The 23,501-nt window shown below is 37.7% G+C and overlaps 1 protein-coding gene across 8 annotated transcripts in view; it reads left to right on the forward strand.

Moving 5' to 3' along the window:
* The window catches only part of LOC123536495 (fibropellin-1-like), a 270,748-nt gene that overhangs the window by 109,635 nt on the left and 137,612 nt on the right, over positions 1–23,501 (forward strand). For all 8 annotated transcript variants that reach the window (XM_045319702.2, XM_053529202.1, XM_045319707.2 and 5 more), the window contains 2 exons: positions 4,176–4,307; positions 14,805–14,942. In XM_045319702.2, coding sequence (XP_045175637.2) covers positions 4,176–4,307; positions 14,805–14,942 — 270 coding nt within the window. The remainder of the gene's footprint in view (positions 1–4,175; positions 4,308–14,804; positions 14,943–23,501) is intronic.

The raw sequence follows: 23,501 nt of genomic DNA on the forward strand, positions 1-23,501 counted from the left end.
ACTCCTTCAAACGTCAAGGTCACAGGGGCCTGAACATTGAAAACCATTTCCGATCAATAACTAGAGAACCACTTGACCCAGAATGTTGAAACTTCATAGGATGATTGATCATGAAGAGTAGATGAACCCTATTGATTTTGTGGTCACTCCATCAAAGGTCAAGGTCACAGGGGCCTGAACATTGAAAACCATTTCCGATCAATAACTAGAGAACCACTTGACCCAGAATGTTGAAACTTCATAGGATGATTTGTCATGAAGAGTAGATGACCCGTATTGATTTTGGGGTCACTTCGTCAAAGGTCAAGGTCATAGGGGCCAGAACATTGAAAACCATTTCTGATCAATAACTAGAGAACCACTTGACCCAGAATGTTGAAACTTCATAGGATGATTGGTCATGAAGAGTAGATGACCCCTATTGATTTTGGGGTCACTCCGTCAAAGGTCAAGGTCACGGGCCTGAACATTGAAAACCATTTCCGATCAATAACTAGAGAACCACTTGACCCAGAATGTTGAAACTTCATAGGATGATTGTACATGCAAAGTAGATGACCCCTATTTATTTTGGGGTCACTCCATTAAAGTTCAAGGTCACAGGGGCCTGAACATTGAAAACCATTTCTGGTCAGTAACTTGAGAACCACTTGACCCAGAATGTTGAAACTTAATAGGATGATTGGTCATGCAGAGTAGATGACCCCTAACGATTTTGGGGTCACTCTGTGATAGGTCAAGGTCACAGGGGCCTGAAAATTGAAAACCATTTCCAGTCAGTAACTTGAGAACCACTTGACCCAGAATGATGAAACTTCATAGGATGATTAGTCATGCAGAGTAGATGACCCCTAACGATTTTAGGGTCACTCTGTTAAAGGTCAAGGCCACAGGGGCCTGAACATGGAAAACCATTTCCAATCAATAACTTGAGAACCTCTAGACACAGAATGTTGAAACTTCATAGGATGATTGTTCATGCAGAGTAAATGATCCCTATTGTTTTTGGGGTCACTCCGTTAAAGGTCAAGGTCACAGGGGCCTGAACATTGATAACCATTTCCGATCAATAACTTGAGAACCACTTGACCCAGAATGTTGAAACTTCATAGGATGATTGAACATGCAGAGTAGATGACCCCTATTGATTTTGGGGTCAGTCTATTAAAGGTCAAGGTCACAGTGGCCTGTTCATGTAAAATCATTTTTTGGAAATAACTTGAGAACGACTTGACCTACAATGTTGAAACTTAATAGGATGATTGGACATGCAGAGTAGATGACCTCTTTTTATTTTAAGGTCACTTGATCAAAGGTCAAGGTCACAGGAGACTGAACAGTGACTTGAGACCCACTAGGCCAAGAGTGTTGAAATTGAGCGGGATGACTGGACATGCCAAGTAGATGATCCCTATTGCAGCCAACCATCAGTTTCTCTTTGACTTTCGCTCCTGACCCCTATTGACTTCTTGCCTATAGGACTTTGCATTGGGGGAGACATGCGCTTTTTAATAAAGCATTTTCTAGTATTTTCTGTGAATATTTTTAATGCAGTTGTGGCCCTTTGACAGTTGGCTGTATAGAGGATTGCACAGTATGGGTGGGTTGGGGGGGGGGGGGGGGCACAAATTCTAGTTTAAAGCTGTATCTTATTTGCATTGTGGTAGTTTTAAGCCTGTTATTAAAACTACAACAGTAATTATTTTGTTAAAATACAGGTCTATATACAGTTGTAAAATTTCTTACAGGTTTAATAACTAACTATTTATACAAAAAAAAATCTGTTCTCTTCATGAACTTTATCTCAATTGAGAATAGACCATGAACAATTTTAAAATCTCTGAAGTTTCTTGAATTGCATTAATTTTGTTTGTCATGTTTCAGTTTGGAAAAGTATAGTTGTTGTGAATTTGTGTTAATATATATCGTTGACCTCAGTCGAAAAGGACGTACCTGCAAAATGCCAAGTTTTCAGGAGACACAAAAAATGAAAATTCAAAAACAGCATAATTATCTGCAAATAGAAGTATACAATTTGAAAAAAAATCAGCTTCAAAAAGACGTATTTGCAAAAACTATCCTAAATACCACACCATTCTGCTGCATGCATATGATTTAAACAAGAGCTCCACCAAGGGGGCAATATACGCCTGAAGGGTTACATCAGAGGATGGGAGCAAAATTTAAAGAATTTGACTGTTGAAGCCCAAAGGACAGGAACAATAAAGGGAAGAAATTCCAAGAAACATTTAAGTCCACAAAAAAAGCCTTACCAGGTACAGGTATGTCAAAATATACCTAAACATTGAAGGTAACGTCCATGTTGTACCACAGAAAAGTGGTCTCTGTTTTTTTCCTATTGCCAATAATAAAAAAGTTTCAAAATAAGCTATTTATAGTAACATAAAAGGTAAGTAATTCAAAAAAAATTTATTGTAAGTGAACAAAAAAAGGGATCTGCCAAATAAAAACAAGAGCACTGCAATGCAGAGCAATATACACAAAAAGTCATATATGACCTTTGACCCTTAAGTGCAGGAGAGCGTTGGTCTACAGATTGCGGGGTCGCGAGTTCGATCCCCGGGTGGGGCATATATTCTTCGTGACAATTTGATAAAAGACATTGTGTCTGAAATCATTAATTTTGTCCTCAACCTCTGATAATTCATGTGGGGAAGTTGGCAGTTACTTGCGGAGAATAGGTTTGTACTGGTACAGAATCCAGGAACACTGGTTAGGTTAACTGCCCGTTACATGACTGAAATACTGTTGAAAAATGCGTTAAACCCAAAACAAACAAACAAACAAATTGACCATTAAGTGTGACCTTGACCTTGAAGCGAGTCGTCAGAAACATGCGCTCTGCTCGTCGTCACGGTGTGGTGAACATTTGTGCCAAGTTTCTTTAAATCCTTCAAGCAGTTCAAGAGTTGCAGAGCGGACATGAAACAAACTGATATGACCTTTGACCCTAAATGTGACCTTGACCTTGAAGGGAGACATCCAAAACATGCACTCTGCATGTCGTCTTGGTGTGATGAACATTTGTGTCAAGTTTCTTTGAAATCCTTCAAGAGGTTCAAGAGTTACAGAGCAGACATGAAATTGCTAACGAACGGACAGACAGACGGACACCGGGGGTATAACATAATGCTTCCTTTTGGGCGTATAAAAAATTCCAAAAAGCTTCATTTATTGCATTGTATTTTAATGAACACTCAAAACTTTGTAATTTGTGCAAAATGGTGTTTTCATTGCAAATTTGTCTTTTTTTGCGCATCAATGAAATTTATTCTATGTTCTTTCCTCACATGACAATTTTTGACCTTCGAAAAATGATAAAAAGAATGCAGGTCAGCCCCCTATTTCCAGAGTTGTGGCTCCTGAAATAGTCAAAAACGCACATTTGCACCTTGTGACATGCCTAGCTCAAAAATTTGATATAAATTGATGAAACTTGAGCACCTCCTAATTTTTTTTTGTCTGGCACCACCCCCTATTTCCAAAGTTATGGCCCCTGAAATAGTCAAATATGCACATTTTCACCTAATGACATGCCTAGCTCAAAAAGTATTTGATATTAATTCATGAAACCTTTCATACATCTTTATCATGAAGTGACAGTCAGACCTTACTTACTTGGCATTCTTCTTGAGATTTTAGCGCTAATTACAGAGTTAAGTCCCTTGACATAGCCAAAATAGTGGATTTTTTGTTTGTGATGCTCATAGCTCAAAAAGTATATCGAGGATTTAGTGCAAAGCTATGGTAAATACATTTTGTAAAATTTTACAGGAAATGGAAAAAAACATCAGATTTTTGACAATATCTTTTATTGAACTCCTTCATAGACACAGTGAAATCGTCTATTATGATTTTATTTAAGTCCAGCTAAAGCTTTTCATGAGGGTGAATTTTTGGTTGAACCGAAGGAAGGAAGTAGAACAGAGCAAACATTAGGCAATAAAAATGGAACCCAGAGCCAAAAATGTGTTTAGTTATCATATCAACAGACAAGTTAATTTAAGAAAACTTTACTCCAATAGCTAACGATTTAATCTCTTAAATTTTTGAAATTGTCATTATGGGTCCACTAACTTACAATGTTACATTTTCTGGGAGATTCCCTAAGACAGTTTAAAAGAAATGTTGACATATTATTATCATTTTTGTAGTTATCACAACCATTGCCTGCACCACTGACGGCGATTGCACTACTACTGATGCAAACAGTATCTGCGATACAACTGCTGGGAAATGTGCATGTAAATCTTCTTATATAGAACAGAATGCAGGTTGTGTAACAAGTAAGTAATTGTTGTTTATGTTACTAGACAGAAAAGCTTTATTTTTTTCCGCATTGTCTTGGAATTGTCTGTCTGTCCGAATTTGTGTTGTGCATATCTCAAAGTATTTGACTCAGACAGAGCTCCTGTTAAGCTTTTGGTGCAATTGGGTATTTTCCCATCACTTATTGTTTGAATTGGGTATTGGAAATCTGAATTGGGTAAAAATAATGTCATTACCCCACCTTTTCAGAAGTAATTGGGTATTTGCTAAAACCAATTGGGTATTTCACCAATCTCGCACAAATAGTTGACTATTTTTTTCTTGTGCTTAAATTAAATTGTGTACGCTTACAGTATACATGGTATATATCATTAACCAGGATTGACTAACTACATGAAAGTACTTCAATGGCACCCTTCAATGTTTAATACAAAATTGTATTTAAAATTGTAATGAAATGTGATTATCAAAACAGTACCCTCTTTTTAAAACTGTTTTTACATGCCTGTAAGCAATGTAAACACATGTATTTTAATTCATAGTACCAAAGATATTTTTTTCTCCAATCATTTGTTTTCTGACATACTTCTGTTCTATACTGTTTTTTTTTCACTTTTAAGTGTCTGAGATCAATTCATCAACAATATCCGGAACAATGTGTTCACCAATACAGAACAATACAATACAATACAAATTTTATTTAAAGTCGGTGCATATATATATAAACAGGAAAACAGTAGCTATGTATAGCTATTTACCGACCGCAATAAGCGTTCTCCCATAAGATGTCGTCCAGTATCGGTGACACTACATCGTCACAAACAAATAACTGTCATTGTTGAACAGCAAAATATCCCACTAATTTGTTTGTTTGTGCTGCAACAATGTTTTTTTCTGTGACCTCTTTTACATTTTATCGGCGTAAAAATGTTTACAAAGCGTCCAAAATAACACCGATCAGCCGACTGAATGGTCCTGTGATTTTTCCGATAAATAGAAACCTGTTCTACGGTAACGTATAACCAGTCAGTTGTCTAACGTTAAAGTTTCATACCCTTTCTGGTAATAAGGAAAATGCGATACGCAAGTGATTTTTTGTGTATTTGGTATTAGGAATTTTAATTGCGTTTCAGTACGCACACTGTATGAATTCAATTGCGTAAATACGCAAATACGCAGCTTATCTGGAGCTCTGCTCAGAGTCAACAAACCTTATTATTCAGCATGGGAAGTTAAATGCTCTTGGTGTTTTAATTTAGATCTCACAATCAGACCAGAGTTATGGCCCTTAGCTTAGTAAAAAATATGCATAAAAAGTCGCACGTATTTCAAAAAGCAGGGATCACTTTTGGCAGAAACCTTTATGATTTTAATTCCCATTTGCCTTGAATCAATGAGATTTTGACAAGAAGAATGGGATTTTTTCTGTTTATAATGAGATTGAACATCGGCGGACATCCTTTATTACACTGTAAAAAAAACAACATCTGTTTGTAAGAACAGCTTATATAAATTTTGTAAATAAACAAAACAGTTTCTTTCAGAGACACTTTAACCAGGGCTCGCACAGACCTGGAAATATCATGGAAAATCACTCTATCAGGGTTTTCCCTAGGATTTTTTATTTTGGGGACATGATGTCCCGTAGGTTTGCATTTTAGGGGACATACACATGATTTTGGGGGACATTTTAAATATTGATTGTTATTTGATAACTTTAACTGTAGTTTTGTCCTGTATTGTATAACAACAAAATATGGAATAAAAACAGTGAAAGTCAATTCATGTTCTTTATTTATCATTTTTGAAACTAACTTTTTAAACTGTTACTTTCATGATACAGTAGACTTATACATGTTACATAGGGTTTAGTATCATTTTCTTTCTCTGTACAACTTTAAATACCACCTTTTTGGAATTCCATAGTCTTATTTTAGCATTGGCGGAGATAGCCGATAATACTCATCATGAACTCTGATGGATCGGCTTTTTACGCGGTTGAACGTATACCGTCCGAATTCGGACGAACCAGATCGGCTTTTAGCGAAATTAACCAAATAAGATAATTTAACCTTGATTTTTCCCAGGAATCCCCGTTTGGTCGATGAAAATAGGATGGGAAATCTGATTGGTTCGCTATATATTTCTGTCCAATGAAATAGCGCGTTTCAAACTAAATTTGGCTTGCTTTCCAAGATGGATGCTCTGATAAAAAAAGAAGATAAACAAAGATGTTGCCGAAAATTAAGTTTCGAGTTTCAAGAGCCACAAGAAAAAAATTATCGGGAAGGACTTTTTGCGCAACATTGAGGTCGCACTCCTGCAGATTTTTTGGGACATGACTGCCAAAAATCGCGTAATCCCGCGTTTTTTACACGGTAAGGAAAACCCTGCTCTATCATGGAAATATCATGGAATTTCGAAAAGATAGATTTTATCATGGAAATATCATGGAAATCCCAAACAGATCATGGAAAATCTAGAAATTGTCTTGAAAAATTCTCTCAAGCAGTGTATATAACGAGAAAGTTTTTTAAAGATTGAGTATCGAAGGTCGTTTTTGATTACAGACGTCTGAACTTGCGTTTTCGCTAAGTACGAATAGTTTTGAGTATGAACGTGTGACTCACGCAGCGTATTTTACCTCGACACCGGCTGTTGCTACGACAACATTTCAGGTAAATGGCAGCGCCCACGACAAGCGTGAAATATGAGTAAATCTGAAGGAAACTGCAAATTTAATTACGAATGGTGTCGGAAGGAACACTATAAAGCATGGTTGAAACCATTCAAGGCCGATCTCAACAAAGCATTGTGCACTGTTTGTGACTCTATCATAAATTTATCAAATATGGGCGAGGCAGCAATAAAGTCGCACATGAAAGGCACGACCCATAAAAGAAACTTTGACGAACATAAAAAGACGGCCAATTTGAGCTTATTTTTAAGCCTGTTACCAAAATTGAGACCAGTACTAGTGGTGAATCTATTTATGTCTCCCCCCCCCTCTGGGGCAGACATATTGTTTTTGCCCTGTCCGTCCGTACGTCACACTTCATTTCCGATCAATAACTGGAGAACCATTTGACCTAGAACTTTCAGACTTCATAGGATGGCAGGACTTATGGAGTAGTCGACCCCTATTGTTTTTGGGGTCACTCCGTCAAAGGTCATGGTCACAGGGGCCTGAACATGGAAAACCATTTCCGATCAATAACTTGAGAACCACTTGACCCAGAATGTTGAAACTTCATAGGATGATTGGTCATGCAGAGTAGATTACCCCTATTGATTTTGGGGTCACTGCGTTAAAGTCAAGGTCACGGGGGCCCGAACAAGGAAAACCATTTCCGGTCAGTAACTTGAGAACCACCTGACTCAGAGTGTTGAAACTTAAAAGGATGATTGGTCATGCAGAGTAGATGACCCCTATTTATTTTGGGGTCACTCTATTAAAGGTCAAGGTCACAGGGGCCTGAACATGAAAAACCATTTCCGATCAATAACTTGAGAACCTCTTTACCAAGAATGTTGAAACTTCATAGGATGATTGGACATGCATAGTAGATGACCCCTATTAATTTTGGGGTCACTGCATTAAAGGTCAAGGTCTCAGGGGCTCGAACAAGGACATTTACGGTCAGTAACTTGAGAACCACTTGACCCAGAATGTTGAAACTTCATAGCATGATTGGTCATGCAGAGCAGATGACCCCTATTGATTTTAGGGTCACTCTATTAAAGGTCAAGGTCACAGGGGGCTAAACATGGAAAACCATTTCCGGACAGTAACTTGAGAACTACTTGACCCAGAATGTTGAAACTTCATAGGATGACTGGACATGCAGGGTAGATTACCCTTATTGATTCTGGGGTTACTTGATCACAGGTCAAGGTCACATGGGCCTGAACATGGAAAACAAATTCCATTCAGTAACTTGAGAACCACTTGACCCAGAATGTTGAAACTTCATAGGATGATTGATCATGCAGAGGAGATGATCCCTATTGATTTTGAAGTCACTCCGTTAAAGATCGAGGTCACAGTGGACAGAAAATGGACATCCATTTCCAGTTTATAACTTCAGAACCATTTGACTTAGACCCTTCAGACTTCATAGGGAGATAGAAATAACAGAGTAGGTGACCCCTATTGTTTTGGGGGGTCATTTCCTCAAAGGTCAAGGTCACAGGGGACTGAACATAGAAAACTCTTTCCAATCAATAACTTGAGAACCACTTGACCCAGAATGTTGAAACTTAATAGGATAATTGGACATGCAGAGTAAATGACCCCAAATGATTTTAGGGTCACTTAATCAAAGTTAAAGGTCACAGCAGCCCGAACATGGAAAACCATATCCAATTCATAACTTGAGAACCACTAGGCCCAGAATGTTGAAACTTAGTGGGATGATTGGACATGCCAAATAGGTGATCCTATTGCAGTCAACCGTCAGTGTCTCTTTGACTTCTGCTCTTCTCCCCTATTGACTTCTTGCATATACGACTATGCAGTGGGGGAGACATGCACTTTTTTACAAAAGCATCTGCTAGTTAATATTTAGTTATATGCAATAATTTGCCTTAATGTCATGTAAAAGCGATACATTATCGTATCATGGAAAATCACTGAAGATCATGGAAATATCATTAAATTGAGTAACAGAATTCTGTATGAACCCTGTTTAACATAACTCAAAATTCAGTGATGGAAGTTGTAGTCGAGGGGGTCACTCTGTTTAAAGGTCAAGGTCGCAGCAGACAGAACATGGAAATCTATTTCCAGTCAATAACTTAAAAACCATTTGACCTAGAACCTTCAAATTTCATAAGTTGATAAGACTTACAGAGTAGATGATTCTTAATGTTTTTGGGGTCACTCCGTCAAAGGTCAAGGTCACAGGGGGCTGAACATAGAAAACACTTTCCAATCAATAACTTGAGAACCACTTGACTCAGAATGTTGAAACTTAATAGGAATATTGGACATGCAAAGTAGATGACTCCTACTGAATTTGGGATCACTTGATCAAAGGTCAAGGTCACGGGGGGCTGAACATGGAAAACAGTTTTCAGTTCATAACTTGAGAACTGCTAGGCCCAGAATGTTGAAACTTAGTGGGGTGATCAGGGGTCCTGAAATAAGCTGTCCGAGTTGTCCGATTCGTGGATTCCTCGGTCCGGACAAGCAGTTTTTAGAAGCTGGCTTGTCCGGGGACAAGTAAAATTTCCGTGGTAAACATTTTATAAAAACGAAACTAATCGGCGTCATCTGTGATTTCCGCATGCCTAAAGCAATATCTAATCTGTTTGTGATCATTTATGACCCTTAAATTATCAAAACAGCCATTTATAGACACGTGGACTGGTTTACTACATTTAATGATCATTATTGGAAAATTAAACCGTGAAGTTGAAAATGAGTGCCAGTCTGGGGATTCCCGTTATCTACTTTCATTTTTGATTTTCAGAAAATCCATTATCTAGGTTACGCTATGTAAAAAAGTTTAGTAGCCAAAATTTGTGGCTTAATTTTTCGAGCCGATTGTTTTGACACTTAACAACTCGGACAGCTTATTTCTGGACCCCTGAAAGACCAGTGCAGTATTCAGTGAGGGTAGACGTTCTAATTAGGCATACTGAGCTTATTTTTGTCAATGGCATGTGTTCAAGTGTTCTTAATTATTCTCTACTCACTAAACTTGCTAGTCATAACATATTTTCAAGTGAATGATCTAGTCACTAAGCTTGCTAGTTATAACATATTTTCAAAAGGATGGTTCTAGTCATAACATAAAAACTTTATATAAGTTAAAATAAAAGTCAACAGAAGTGTATGTTTGTATTATTTGTTTATTCAGTAATGATAATGCTGATCCTTCCCTTTTTAAACTAAAAAGTACGGACAAGTTCTTCTTTGGTACGGACAAGTGGATTTGTGGGCCCAACTTGTCCATGGACAAGTAGACTCTGAAAATATTTCAGGACCCCTGGTGATTGGAGATGCCAAGTAGATGATCCCTATTGCAGCCAACCATCGGTGTCTCTTTGACTTTTGCTCCTGTCCCCTATTGACTTCTTGCCTATATGACTATGCATTGGGGGAGACATGCACTTTTCTACAAAAGCATCTTCTAGATTAATCTGTCTGGATCTGATACACTTCCATTAGGCCAGAACAGCTTTGAAGTCAAACTCATAATGACCCTACCCTCGCCCTCAATTACAAACATTTCATTTGGAATTTCGGGCATTCAGCTTTTTTTTTGATGAAGGGACTCGCCAGGGGTTTCTCCACCTTGTTGTTATTCTCACTGCTACTCATCCGTGCGAATGGAAGCAAAGTTTGTCCTTCCAAACACTTCATTTCTTCTTTGATGCCTTTTTGATACTTCGCGAAAAAGGGTGATTTTTGCCTGGTAATCATTATCATCGGACGCTCTATGGAGATAAAAGCAAAATTCAAGTGCTGAATAAACGTCATACGATCAACAAGTAACGGCAAGTCCGCATTGCAATGAAAAGTCACAATTTCGGCAAAAGTTTTTAATTGCATTTGAGCAAAATTTATCCAATTTTCCCCTTAAAAAACATGAGAATATCGCGAAATCGTGGCGAAAAGTGATCCCTGACAATGTATTGAACCTAGGACTGTGAAACATTACAGGAATATTATTCAGCATTTGAAGTTGGGCATGTTTTGGTAGAGATCTTGTCTTAGTCAAAAATATGCATAAAAGGGTAAAATATAATTGTTGTGTGTCCCACATATCTCATAAAATATTATGTCCTTGGGTCATGAAACTTCTTAGTAATATTATTCTGCATGTGAAATTATGCACCTGTTTCTGTAATGAATTAGCAGACTTGGTTGTCTTTTCGCATTGGCTGGAATTTTGTTAGTTAGACCAGAGAACAAAAATGAGCATAAAAGGTATAAGACTTTTGTCGCATGTATCTCAAAAAGTATTTGACTTAGAGTCATCAAAACTTCTTTAGGGGATTGGTCTATGGCTTGTAAAGTTTGTAAAGTGCTTAAAAGTTTGTGTTGCATTCACTTAAAAATATTCTACCCAGAGTCATAAAACCATGTATTTATAGTATCCAGAATGTGAATTTGTGCACATGAGTTTATTTTCCTTCACTTTGCAAGACCAGAGTTATGGGCCTTGACTTAGTTAGAAATAAAAGTTTTTGTCCCATTTATCTCAAAATGTACTTGACCTAGAGTCATAAAACATTAGAGGGTTGTTGTATAGCATGTGAAGTTGTGCACCTGGCTTCTCACTTAGTGAAAAATATATATAAGGTGCTTAAAAGTTTGTGCTGCATAATTATGTCTTAAAAATATTTCACCTGTGAAACCATGTACAGTGACAGGAGTGGAGGGCATCTGGGTCTCATGGACATGCATCTAATTCTTAACTAAGATATCTTCAAAGATTCGTAACAAGGCATTAGCAAGTAAACCAAAAAGTGCTAAAAGTATGAAACTTACAACCATTCAAAAAATCATTCTTGATGATAAATTCAGATATTTGAAAATAAGAAAAACCATGGAGTTCTTCAGGTTAATATATAATAATTGGTATTGTGATATACCCAAAGAAAGAAATCAGGGGAAAAACATATAATGGAAACATGATGTGATTAAAATAAACTATTACACACTTTGGACAATACATTATTTTTCAGCATAATTCTTTTCAATCATATTTAGACATAATGCTTTAATGTTATACAGGGCTCCAGATAATATGCGTATTAGCATAAATTACGCTTTGAAATAATGCACATACGCATGTCTGATAAATTTTAAGCATATAAAAATGTATATGAAATTATAGAAACTCACACAATGACTTTTTACTAGCGTAAACAAAATCTGAATTGTCTGGATGCTTCACGTCTGCATTAATTCTCCCACATTGAAGGTACAATGGTACTCTATAAACCTAAGTAAAACTATATTATACATTCAAAGCGTGTTGGGAATTAATATTGATGGAATGGTAGTGTGTTTTAAAGCTTCCGGTGCGGAGTAAACAACAAAAATGCCCCTTTCTAAGAATGTAAAAAGTGAACAGGGGCTCTAGCCATTCTTTAAAACAACAAAAAATGATCCCGAAAACATAGTTAAAGGTATATTGAATATTCTATTGGATCTGATAGCGAGTGTGAGCCAAAGCAAGCCAAGGGAGAAAAAGAAGCAAAAACTGAATGCTGAATTGAAACTAAACTGCAAACAAATTTATGGAATTTACACACAATAAATATGTTATAAAACTGGTTTCTTTTTTTTTCACATTAAAAAATTTTCAGGAGTAAAATTACTCTTAGTCAATTTCAGATTTTACCATTTTACTCATTCACAAAAATTATGATGAGTAAATACTTGAAGGCCAAAATATTATCTGGAACCCTGGATATGAATAATATACTTAGCCTCAGTTGGTAATGCTTGCCTGTGTCTTCGTTTAGAGTTTGTAACATCATTGGTTAGAATTTGGAACATGATACAAAAGAAATTTTGGTTGATTTTGACACAACGGTTGCAGAAAATTTGAGGTTAAAACAGGCATTGCAGTTCATTTATCATTGACTGCCTAGAACTACCAGTACTGTGTTTGAAAACACATAATATAGACTTGTATTCAGGAAAACAGCAAATTGCTTCTGTTTAGTCAAAGGACAGATGAATAATTTTAAAAAATCTGTATGTTTAAGTTGTGCATAAAATTTACTTTTGGAATCTGAATATAATTAAACTCAAGTCAGGGAAATTTCCTATTGACACAGTAGTCAAATCCAAAACTTGATTATAGGTAGTCTTTTTAATCCCCCGCCGTGGCGGAGGGATTATAGGAATGGTCTGCGTCCATCCTTCCGTCCGTCCGTCCTTCCCTCCGTCCTTCCGTCCGTAACAAATTCGTGTCCGGTCCATATCTCCTAAACCCCTTGAAGGATTTTCATGAAACTTGGGTCAAATGATCACCTCATCAAGACGATGTGCAGAACCCATGAGTCAGCCTTGTCGGTTCAAGGTCAAGGTCACAACTCAAGGTCAAAGGTTTGAGCCTGCCATTTTGTGTCCGCTCTTTATCTCCTAAACCCCTTGAAGGAATTTGATAAAACTTGGGTCAAATGATCACCTCATCAAGACGATGTGCAGAACCAATGAGTCAGCCATGCTGGCTCAAGGTCAAGGTCACAACTCAAGGTCAAAGGTTTGAGCCTTCCATTTTGTGTCCGCTCTATATCTCTTAAACCCCTTGAAGGAATTTTATAAAACTTGGGTCAAATGATCACCTCATCAAGACGATGTGCAGAACCCATGAGTCAGTCATGCCAGCTCAAGGTCAAGGTCACAATGTAGGGTCAAAGGTTTGAACCTTCCATTTTGTGTCCGATCTATATCTCCTAAACCCCTTGAAGGATTTTCATCAAACTTGGGTCAAACGATCACCTCATCAAGGCGATGTGCAGAACTTATGAGTCAGCCTTGTCAGCTTAAGGTCAAGGTCACAACTGAAGGTCAAAGGTTTGAGCCTTCCATTTCGTGTCCACTCTATATCTCCTAAACCCCTTGAAGGAATTTTATAAAACCTGGGTCAAATGATTACCTTATCAAGACGATGTGCAGAAATTATGAGTCAACCATGCCAGCTCAAGGTCAAGGTCACAACTAAGGGTCGAAGGTTTGAGCCTTCCATTTGGTGTCCACTCTGTATCTCCTTAACCCCTTGAAGGATTTTCATCAAACTTTGGTCAAATGATCACCTCATCAAGAACTCATGAGTCAGCCATGTCAACTCAAGGTCAAGGTCACAACTGAAGGTCAAAGGTTTCAGCTCTGTATCTCCTAAACCCCTTGAAGGATTTTCATGAAACTTTGGTCAAATGATCACCTCATCAAGACGTTGTGCAGAATTCATGAGTCAGCCGTGTCAGTTCAAGGTCAAGGTCACAGCTAAAATCAAAGGTTTTACGCTTTCACTATCCATAGCAGTGGCGGGGGATTTAGCTGTTTTTCAGACTGCCTTGTAGCTAATAGTATCAGCGTTTTTTTTTCACCAAAATATTCGGCGAAATTCGACCTCATTCCCCACCCTCAAAATAGTATTTTTTTTCCATTCTCAATGTGTAAAATTCCCTTCCGAACATAAAAAAATTGTCAATCAATTGAATCATAATTCACTATATTTTGTAAATTTTTATATAGAAAACAGTTAACCATGGTATCTTGTGTTTTGTTTACATCGACACCAGTACTATCGAGTAACTTCTCTTGATAAATCATGCAGTATCATCGAAGCGCTTTATTAAGGCGCACTTGTAACGCGAATTCTTTTCATTATTATGTTGTTTTGGTCAGGGAAAATTGGAATTTGGTCAGGTAAATGTCAGGGAATTTATTTTCTCTGCTTTGTGGGAACCCTGACCAAACTACACACATATATAGACAACTAGTATAATTCTGCTTTGCAAGCAGGTGATGATTTTTATTTCAGTCATCGATGAATTCACCTGTGACAGCAGCGACGCAACTTCATGCTCAAGTCTTGATGCTAAGAGTGAATGTGATGCTACAACAAACAAATGTCAATGTTCCTCTGGCAACACTGCTGAAAATGGTGTCTGTGTAGCAAGTAAGTAAGAAACACACCATACTTACAATATTTTTACTCAGATTACTTCTTACAGATTGTATAAACTTGCAAATTCTGTGTTGGACTGTAGAGTATAATTATTTGAATCCTAATCAGTGATTTTTTTTGCGTATTTTTAATGGCGAATTTTGGCAGTTTCCCCTCTCCAAAACAGGCTATTTTTTCACAAAAAATCGTCAATTCTTCCCCGAAAACAGAGGTGTTTTTCCCCTCAGATTAAAAGATTTTATTTTCAAAATGTAGCAGTTTATATTTGGGCTTGAGATCCAACATGAAATTGGCAATATTTACAGGCATAAATGACACTAAAAACATCCTTTTTGAGATCAAAATTGCATCAAGGTTACCGTCGCGAAAATACGTGACAAACAAAACATTGCCATGGCGATTCTCAAGAGAAATAATGGACTTCAGTCGGTTTAAATATGTTCCATTATACCAGTTAATCATTTAAGTTAATGAAAAATGACAATATCTCTCCTAGTTTTTGAAAATTCGGATAGTCAAAATTTCGGACATTTTCAAATTTCAAGTACGTGCATGAACTGAAAATTGAAAGATACAATTCTTGTAAGTTGTATTGGTGTCTGAATTAATTTTACCACCCTTAAATTTCAAGTTTTTAAATCCAAAAGTGGTTTTGAAAAAATGTAAACTCTTCAAACAACATTTAGTTTCGAAATGTAGAGATTACCGTATAGCTGGTTAATTCTGCGGGCAAAAAATTCTGCTGTTTTAAATGTCCTAAAATGGGCCTAGTTTATTTCTGCGTTTTTGATTTCTGCGACATTCGAGAAAAGCAGGAATTATTTTTTTGCGGTTTCATAATCTGTCCATGGGAAATAGCTACCGCATTTACTAAGTCATAATTAACGATTCAAATGCATATCGTTCTCGTCAGTTATGTCTTGGTGGCATTATCTAGGTCAGAATGTAGGACAAGTGAAGTTGGCTTAGCTGATTAATGTTTAAATCTTATATCTGTTTATTACTGTGCCTGATCAAAATCAGAGTTAAAATGAATAGTGTAGGTCTAGTACCGTTAATTCATTTTGAAAGTCTTAGACATTTTCATAAAATATAACACTGCTGAGAGAAAAATTAAATTAAGTGAAATATCAAAGATTATATCTGCGTCAAAAAACTCTGCTGATAGTTTAAATATGCGTAATTTATTTCTGCGTGACAGCCTCGACCCGCAGATTTAGCAGAAATTAAAACCCGCAGAATTAACCCGCTGTACGGTAATAATTTATATCACTTAGTAAGGAAAATTAAACATATTTCTGTTTTCCCCAATTTTCGGCATTATCACGCTTATTTTTCCCAATTCAGTGGGCATAAGCACCTTTATTTTTTCCAAAAAAAAATCACTGCTAATCAACAAGTATTTTTGTTAGATAGACACTGGTCCTTTGGTCAACTCGTCTGTGTAAAGATAAAAACTAGTTTCCAGTGCAAAAGATGATCAGTGTTTATGGAAGTTTAGTGTTGAATGAGTTTGAATTGTTATTAGTGGTGGATTTTGTTAAAAGTAAAAGACTATTGTAATAGGATGCCATTTTAACAGGATGCTTTGCAGCATCTTACTTAGTCCCCTACTGGTTGAAAACCAGTTTCGGGGACTATAGGAATGCGCTTTTCCGTCATTCCGTCAGTCCGCAATTTAGTGTCTGGTCCATAACTCTGTCATCCATGAAGCGATTTTAATATTACTTGGCACAAAGTTTTCCCAATAATGAGACTATGTGTCATGCGCAAAACCCGGACCCCTAGCTTAAAGGTCAGGGTCACAATATTATTGGAGGTCAAAGGTCAACAGGACTTTTTTCCTGTCTGGTCCATAACTATGCCATCCATGAAGGGCTTTTAATATTACTAGGCCCAAATGTACCTCATAATAAGATGGTGTGTCATGCACAACTTTCAGACCCCTAGCTCAAAGGTCAAGGTCACACTTGGCAGTCAAATGTTAACATAGCATGAACAGGGTCTGTTTCATGTCCGGTCCATAATTCCGTCATTCATTAAGGGATTTTATTATCACTTGGCACAAATGTTCCCCATGATGAGACAGCATGTCATGCGCAAATCATGGACCCCTGGCTCAAAGGTCAAGGTCACAATTGGAGGTCAAAGGCCAACAGGGCTTTTTAGCTCAGCTGACACAAAGTGACAAGGTGAGCTTTTGTGATCGCATGGTGTCCGTCGTCAGTGCGTCCGTCTGTAAACTTTTGCTTGTGACCACTCTAGAGGTCACATTTTTCATGGGATCTTTATGAAAGTTGGTCAGAGTATTCATCTTGATGATATCTAGGTCAAGTTCGAAACTGGGTCACGTGCGTTCGAAAACTAGGTCAGTAGGTCTAAAAATAGAAAAACCTTGTGACCTCTCTAGAGGTTATACTTTTCAATGGATTTTCATGAAAATTGGTCAGAATGTTTACCTTGATGATATCTAGGTCAATTTTGAAACTGGGTTACGTGCCATCAGTAGGTCAAATAATAGAAAAACCTTGTGACCTCTCTAGAGGCCATATTTTTCATGGGATCTGTATGAAAGTTGGTTTGAATGTTCATCTTAATGACTTCTAGGTCAAGATCGAAACTGGGTCAACTGCGGTCAAAAACTAGGTCAATAGGTCTAAAAATAGAAAAACCCTGTGACCTATCTAGAGGCCGTACTTTTCAATGGATCTTCATGAAAATTGGTCAGAATGTTCATCTTGATGATATCTGGGTCAAGTTCGAAACTGGGTCACGTGCCTTCAAAAACTAGGTCAGTAGGTCTAAAAATAGAAAAACCTTGTGACCTCTCTAGAGGCCATACTTTTCAATGGATCTTCATGAAAATTTGTCAGATTGTTCACCTTGATGATATCTAGGTCAAGATTGAAACTGGGTCACGTGCCATCAAAAACTAGGTCAGTAGGTCAAATAATAAAAAAGCCTTGTGACCTCTCTAGAGGCCATATTTTTCATAGGATCTGTATGAAAGTTGGTTTCAATATTCATCTTGATGATATCTAGGTCAAGTTCGAAACTGGGTCAACTGCGGTCAAAAACTAGGTCAGTAGTAATGTTCACCTTGATGATATCTAGATAAAGTTTGAAACTGGGTCATGTGTGGTCAAAACTAGGTCAGTAGGTATAAAAATAGAAAAACCTTTTGACCTCTCTAGAGGCCATACTCTTCATGAGATCTTCATGAAAATTGGTGAGAATGTTCAACCTGATAATATCTAGGTCAAGTTCAGAACTGGGTCATGTGCCTTCAAAAACTAGGTCATTAGGTCAAATAATAGAAAAACCTTGTGACCTCTCTAGAAGCCATATTTTCAATGGATCTTCATGAAAACTTGGTCATGTGGAGACAGGTGAGTGATTCAGGACCATCATGGTCCTCTTGTTTCCTGTCTGATCCAGAACTCTGTCATCCATGAAGGGATTTGAATATTACTTGGCATAAATGTTTCCCATGATGAGACAACGTCATGCGCAACACCCAGAACCCTAGTCACACATTGAGATCAAAGGTCAGTGGGACTTTTTCCTGACCGGTCTATAACTTTGACATGCAAAGCAAGATTTAAATATCAGTTTGCACAAAAATTCCCCTAGATGAGACAAATAATGTGTTGTGCGCAACACCAGAGCCCTTAGCTGCAAGGTCAAGGTCACACTTTGAAGTCAAAGGCCAAAAGGGCTTTTTCCTGTCCAGTCTGTAACTCAACAATCTTTAAAGGGATTTTAATATTACTTGGCACAAATGTTCATCACCATGAGACAGAGTGTCATTCGCAAGAACCTGGTCCCTAGGTCAAAGGTGAAGGTCACACATAGAGGCCAAAGGTCAGATACAAGAATGACTTTGTCTGGAGCATTTCTTTTTCATGCATGGAGGGATTTTGATGTACCTTAGCACAAATGTTCACCACCTTAAGGCACCTTTGTTTTTAGAATTACATCCCTTTGTTTTTACTATAAATAGATTATATTTTAACTTCTTTATTTCTGGCCGTAGGGAAAAATCGAGATCAGTTTTCTGTGGTACAACATGCATGTTACATCCAATTTTTAGGAGCATTTTGACCTATCTCTACCTGGTAAAGAATTTCTTGTGGACTTATATTATATAGAATTTTTTGTTTTTCCTTTTTTTTTTGAAGGATTAATTTCCTTTTGTTGTTACTATAAATAACTTATGACACCATGTTTGATAATCGGCCAAAAAAATGCTATATGAAAACAACTAGGTTTTTAGCTCACCTGTCACGAAGTGACGAGGTGAGCTTTTGTGATCTCGCGGCGTCCGTGCGTGCATGTGTAAACTTTTGCTTGTGACCACTCTAGAGGTCACATTTTTCATGGGATCTTTATGACAGTTGGTCAGAATGTTCATCTTGATGATATCTAGGTCAAGTTCGAAACTGGGTTACGTGTGGTCCATAACTAGGTCAGTAGGTCTAAAAATAGAGAAACCTTGTGACCTCTCTAGAGGCCATATTTTTCAATGGATCTTCATGAATATTGGTCAGAATGTTCACCTTGATAGTATCTAAATCAAATTTGAAACTGGGTCACATGCGGTCAAAAACTAGGTCAGTAGGTCTAAAAATAGAAAAAACTTTGTGACCTCTCTAGAGGCCGTTCTTTTCAATGGATCTTCATGAAAATCGGTCAGAATGTTCACCTTGATGATATCTAGTTCAAGTTCGAAACTGGGTCACGTGCCTCAAAAACTAGGTCATTAGGTTAAATATTAGAAAAACCTTGTGACCTCTCTAGAGGCCACATTTTTCATGGGATCTGTATGAAAGTTGGTCTGAATGTTCATCTTGATGATATCTAGGTAAAGTTTGAAACTGGTCAACTGTGGTTAAAAACTAGGTCAGTAGGTATAAAAATAGAAAAACCTTGTGACCTCTCTAGAGGCCATATTTTTCATGAGATCTTCATGAAAATTGGTGAGAACGTTCACCTTGATGATATCTAGGTCAAGTTCAAAACTGGGTCACGTGCCTTCAAAAACTAGGTCATTAGGTCATATAATAGAAAAACCTTGTGACCTCTCTACTTCAAGGATCTTCATGAAAATTGGTCAGAATTTTTATCTTGATGATATCTAGGTCAAGCTCAAAACTGGGTCACATGAGCTCAAAAAGTAGGTCACTATGTCAAATAATAGAAAAAACGACGTCATACTCAGTTCAAAACTGGGTCATGTGGGGACAGGTGAGCGATTCAGGACCATCGTTGTTCTCTTGTTATATATATAATTTTTGATCCATGTGTTTTATTATAACGTATTGTATATTATTGTACATTCTAACGGGGTGGGGGAGGGGGGGGGGCGAGCATGTAAATTTGCCCATGTCCGTCTGTCCATCCTTCTGAGCTTCTGAGAATGTTGTGTCGCGCTTGGCTCCAAAAGTATTTGACATAGTGTCACAAAACTTTACAGGAATGTTGGTCAGCATGTGTAGTTGTGCACCTGTGGTTTCGCGTCTGGATTTATTCAGTCATGTGGGAGTTATGGCCCCTGACTTTGTAAAAAGTGGTCATTTTAGTGTTGTGTAGTTTCTAGCTCCAAAAGTATTTGACCTAGAGTCACAAAACTTTACAGGAATGTTGGTCAGCATGTGTAGTTGTGCACCTGGGGATTCGTGTCTGGATTCATTCAGTTGTGTAGGAGTTATGGCCCCTGACTTAGTAAAAAATTGGTCATTATAATGTTGTGTTGCACGTATATCAAAAAGTATTTGACCTAGAGTCACCAAGGTTTACGGGAATGTTGGTCAGCATGTGCAGTTGTGCACCTGGGGTTTCGCGTCCGGATTATCAGTCGTGTAGGAGTTATGGCCCATGACTTTGTAAAATTTGGTCATTTTAATGTTGTGTCGCGCGTAGCTCCAAAAGCGTTTGACCTAGAGTAACCAAAGTTTACAGGAATGTTGGTCAGCATGTGCAGTTGTGCACCTGGGGTTTCGCGTCGGATTCATTCAGTTGTGTAGGAGTTATGGCCCCTGACTTAGTTAAAAAATGGTCATTTTAGTGTTGTGTCACGCCTAGCTCCAAAAGTATTTGACCTAGAGTCACCAAAGTTTACAGGAATGTTGGTCAGCATGTGCAGTTGTGCACCTGGTGTTTCGCGTCCGGATTCATTCAGTATTGTAGGAGTTATGGCCCCTGAGCTAGGAAAAAATTGTCATTTTAATGTTTTGTCGCGCGTATTGTTTTCCCAAAGTTAATCTGTGTCCTTTTTTTTTACGCCCGTTTGAAAAACGGGACGTATTATGGGCCCGCCCGGGGGGCGGGATGGCGGGCGGGCGGGCGTCCACAGACTTTGTCCTGAGCATATCTTCTACATGCATGGAGGGATTTTGATTAAACTTGGCACAGTTGTTCACGATCATGAGACGGAGTGTCATGCGCAAGAACCAGGTCCCTAGGTCTAAGGTCAAGGTCACACTTAGAGGTCAAAGGTCAAATTCAAGAATGACTTTGTCCGGAGCATATCTTCTTCATGCACGGAGGGATTTTGATGAAAGTTGGCACAGTTGTTTATCATCATGAGACGGAGTGTCATGCATAAGAACCAGGTCCCTAGGTCTAAGGTCAAGGTGACACTTAGAGGTCAAAGGACACAAGAAAGAAAACTTTGTCCGGAGCATATCTTCTTCATGCATAGAGGGATTTTGATATAACTTGGCACAAATGTTCACCACCACGAGGCGGAGTGTCATGCGCAAGAACCAGGTCCCTAGGTCTAAGGTCAAGGTCACACTTAGACTTCAAAGGATACAAGAATGAAAACCTTGTCCGGAGCATTTCTTCTTCATGCATAGAGGGATTTTGATATAACTTGGCACAAATGTTCACCACCACGAGACGGAGTGTCATGCGCAAGAACCAGGTCCCTAGGTCTAAGGTCAAGGTCACACTTAGAGGCCAAAGGTCAGATACAAGAATGACTTTGTCCGAAGCATTTCTTCTTCATGCATGGAGGGATTTTGATGTAACTTGGCACAATTATACACCATCATGAGAGGAAGTGTCATGCGCAGTTCCCTTTTTAGAATTACTTCCCTTGGTTCCTTTGTTGTTACTATAAATAGCTTATATTGTAACTTTTTCATTACTAGTCGTAGGGAAAAATCGAGACCACTTTTCTGTAGCACAACATGCATGCTACATCCAATTATGAGGTGTGTTTTGACCAATCTCTACCTGGTAAAGATTTTTGTGTGGACTTACAATTTTTTTTTTTTTTTTTTTTTTTTTTTTTTAAGATTACCTTCCCTTAGTTGTTACTATAAATAACTTATATTGTAACTTCTTTTATAATTGACCGTAGGGAAAAAACAAGACCACTTTTCTGTGGTACAACATAGATGTTACTTTCAAATTTTAGGTGTATTTTAAGGTATCTCTACCTGGTAAGGAGTTTTTTTGTGGACTTAGAAAAACAAAAGACTTACAATGATTACTAAACAACCACAAAATTAAAATTCCATTTGCAAATACAGGTGCTAGAGTAAAGAAATTTGCTGTGACGGGCGTATATTGTGACATTCTGGCACTCTTGTTCATGTATTGGGGGCATCTGTGTCCCATGGACACATTTCTAGTCCTGTAAAAGAAAGAAGGCTAAAAACAGTGAATTATTTTACAACAATTCACTGTTCTGACGTCACAATTATTACGTCATAGCGGCGCGCTGCAAAAGAAACCAATTGAAAACGGACAAATATTTAATAAATGCCGTCAAGGGTGTACTGTAAAGCCCTTGTTAACGTGTTAGAATCGAAATAATATATCTCATTTAGTGATTTGCTCTTGAATAAAATCATTGTCGTTCAGATGCGTATTATTATATCACTCCGGCTGCGCCCTCGTGATATAATTCCTTCGCATCTAAACTCCAGACAATGATTTATTCAGCGACAAATCACTAAATGAGATACATTATTTCTTAAATATCGTTTATACACAGGGCTCTCGTTTTGCAAAATTTGGGGCCGAATATTGGCCCCATTCCCCCCTCAAAATAATATGTTTTTTTCCCCCTATTTCAAAAAAATTCCCTCCTTGAAAAAAAAAATTAGGGATATAATCGACTGTTATGCGCCGTGTACCGTAAACGGCACTTTATACTTACCGCGGTCCAATCCGGAGTTTAGCGCAAGTTGTTCCGTAAAAATAACAGGTAGGTTTTCGCTGTCGATCAACTAAAGCCATTTTGCTACAAAAAATAAATGTTGCTCCAAAAATTTCTAGCTGTCAAGAATGGCCTGAAGCTATGTCTATCTGCAAAACTGTATTTTACCTGTTTAGAAGTGTTTACGGACCAAAAAAGGTGTGAAAAATCGAAGATAATCTGTGTAGACATAACTGATAAAAACAACATCCAGTATTGAAAGGAGGGGGCCAATTTGCAACAATCTTATTTGATAAGGCAGTCAATTGGCAATAATTAGATTACTGACTAACAAATTGGATAATTATAATAATTATTTTGTGTGCTTTAAAGGATTA

Source organism: Mercenaria mercenaria, chromosome 17 (assembly GCF_021730395.1).
Source record: "Mercenaria mercenaria strain notata chromosome 17, MADL_Memer_1, whole genome shotgun sequence".
Lineage (NCBI taxonomy): Eukaryota > Metazoa > Mollusca > Bivalvia > Venerida > Veneridae > Mercenaria > Mercenaria mercenaria.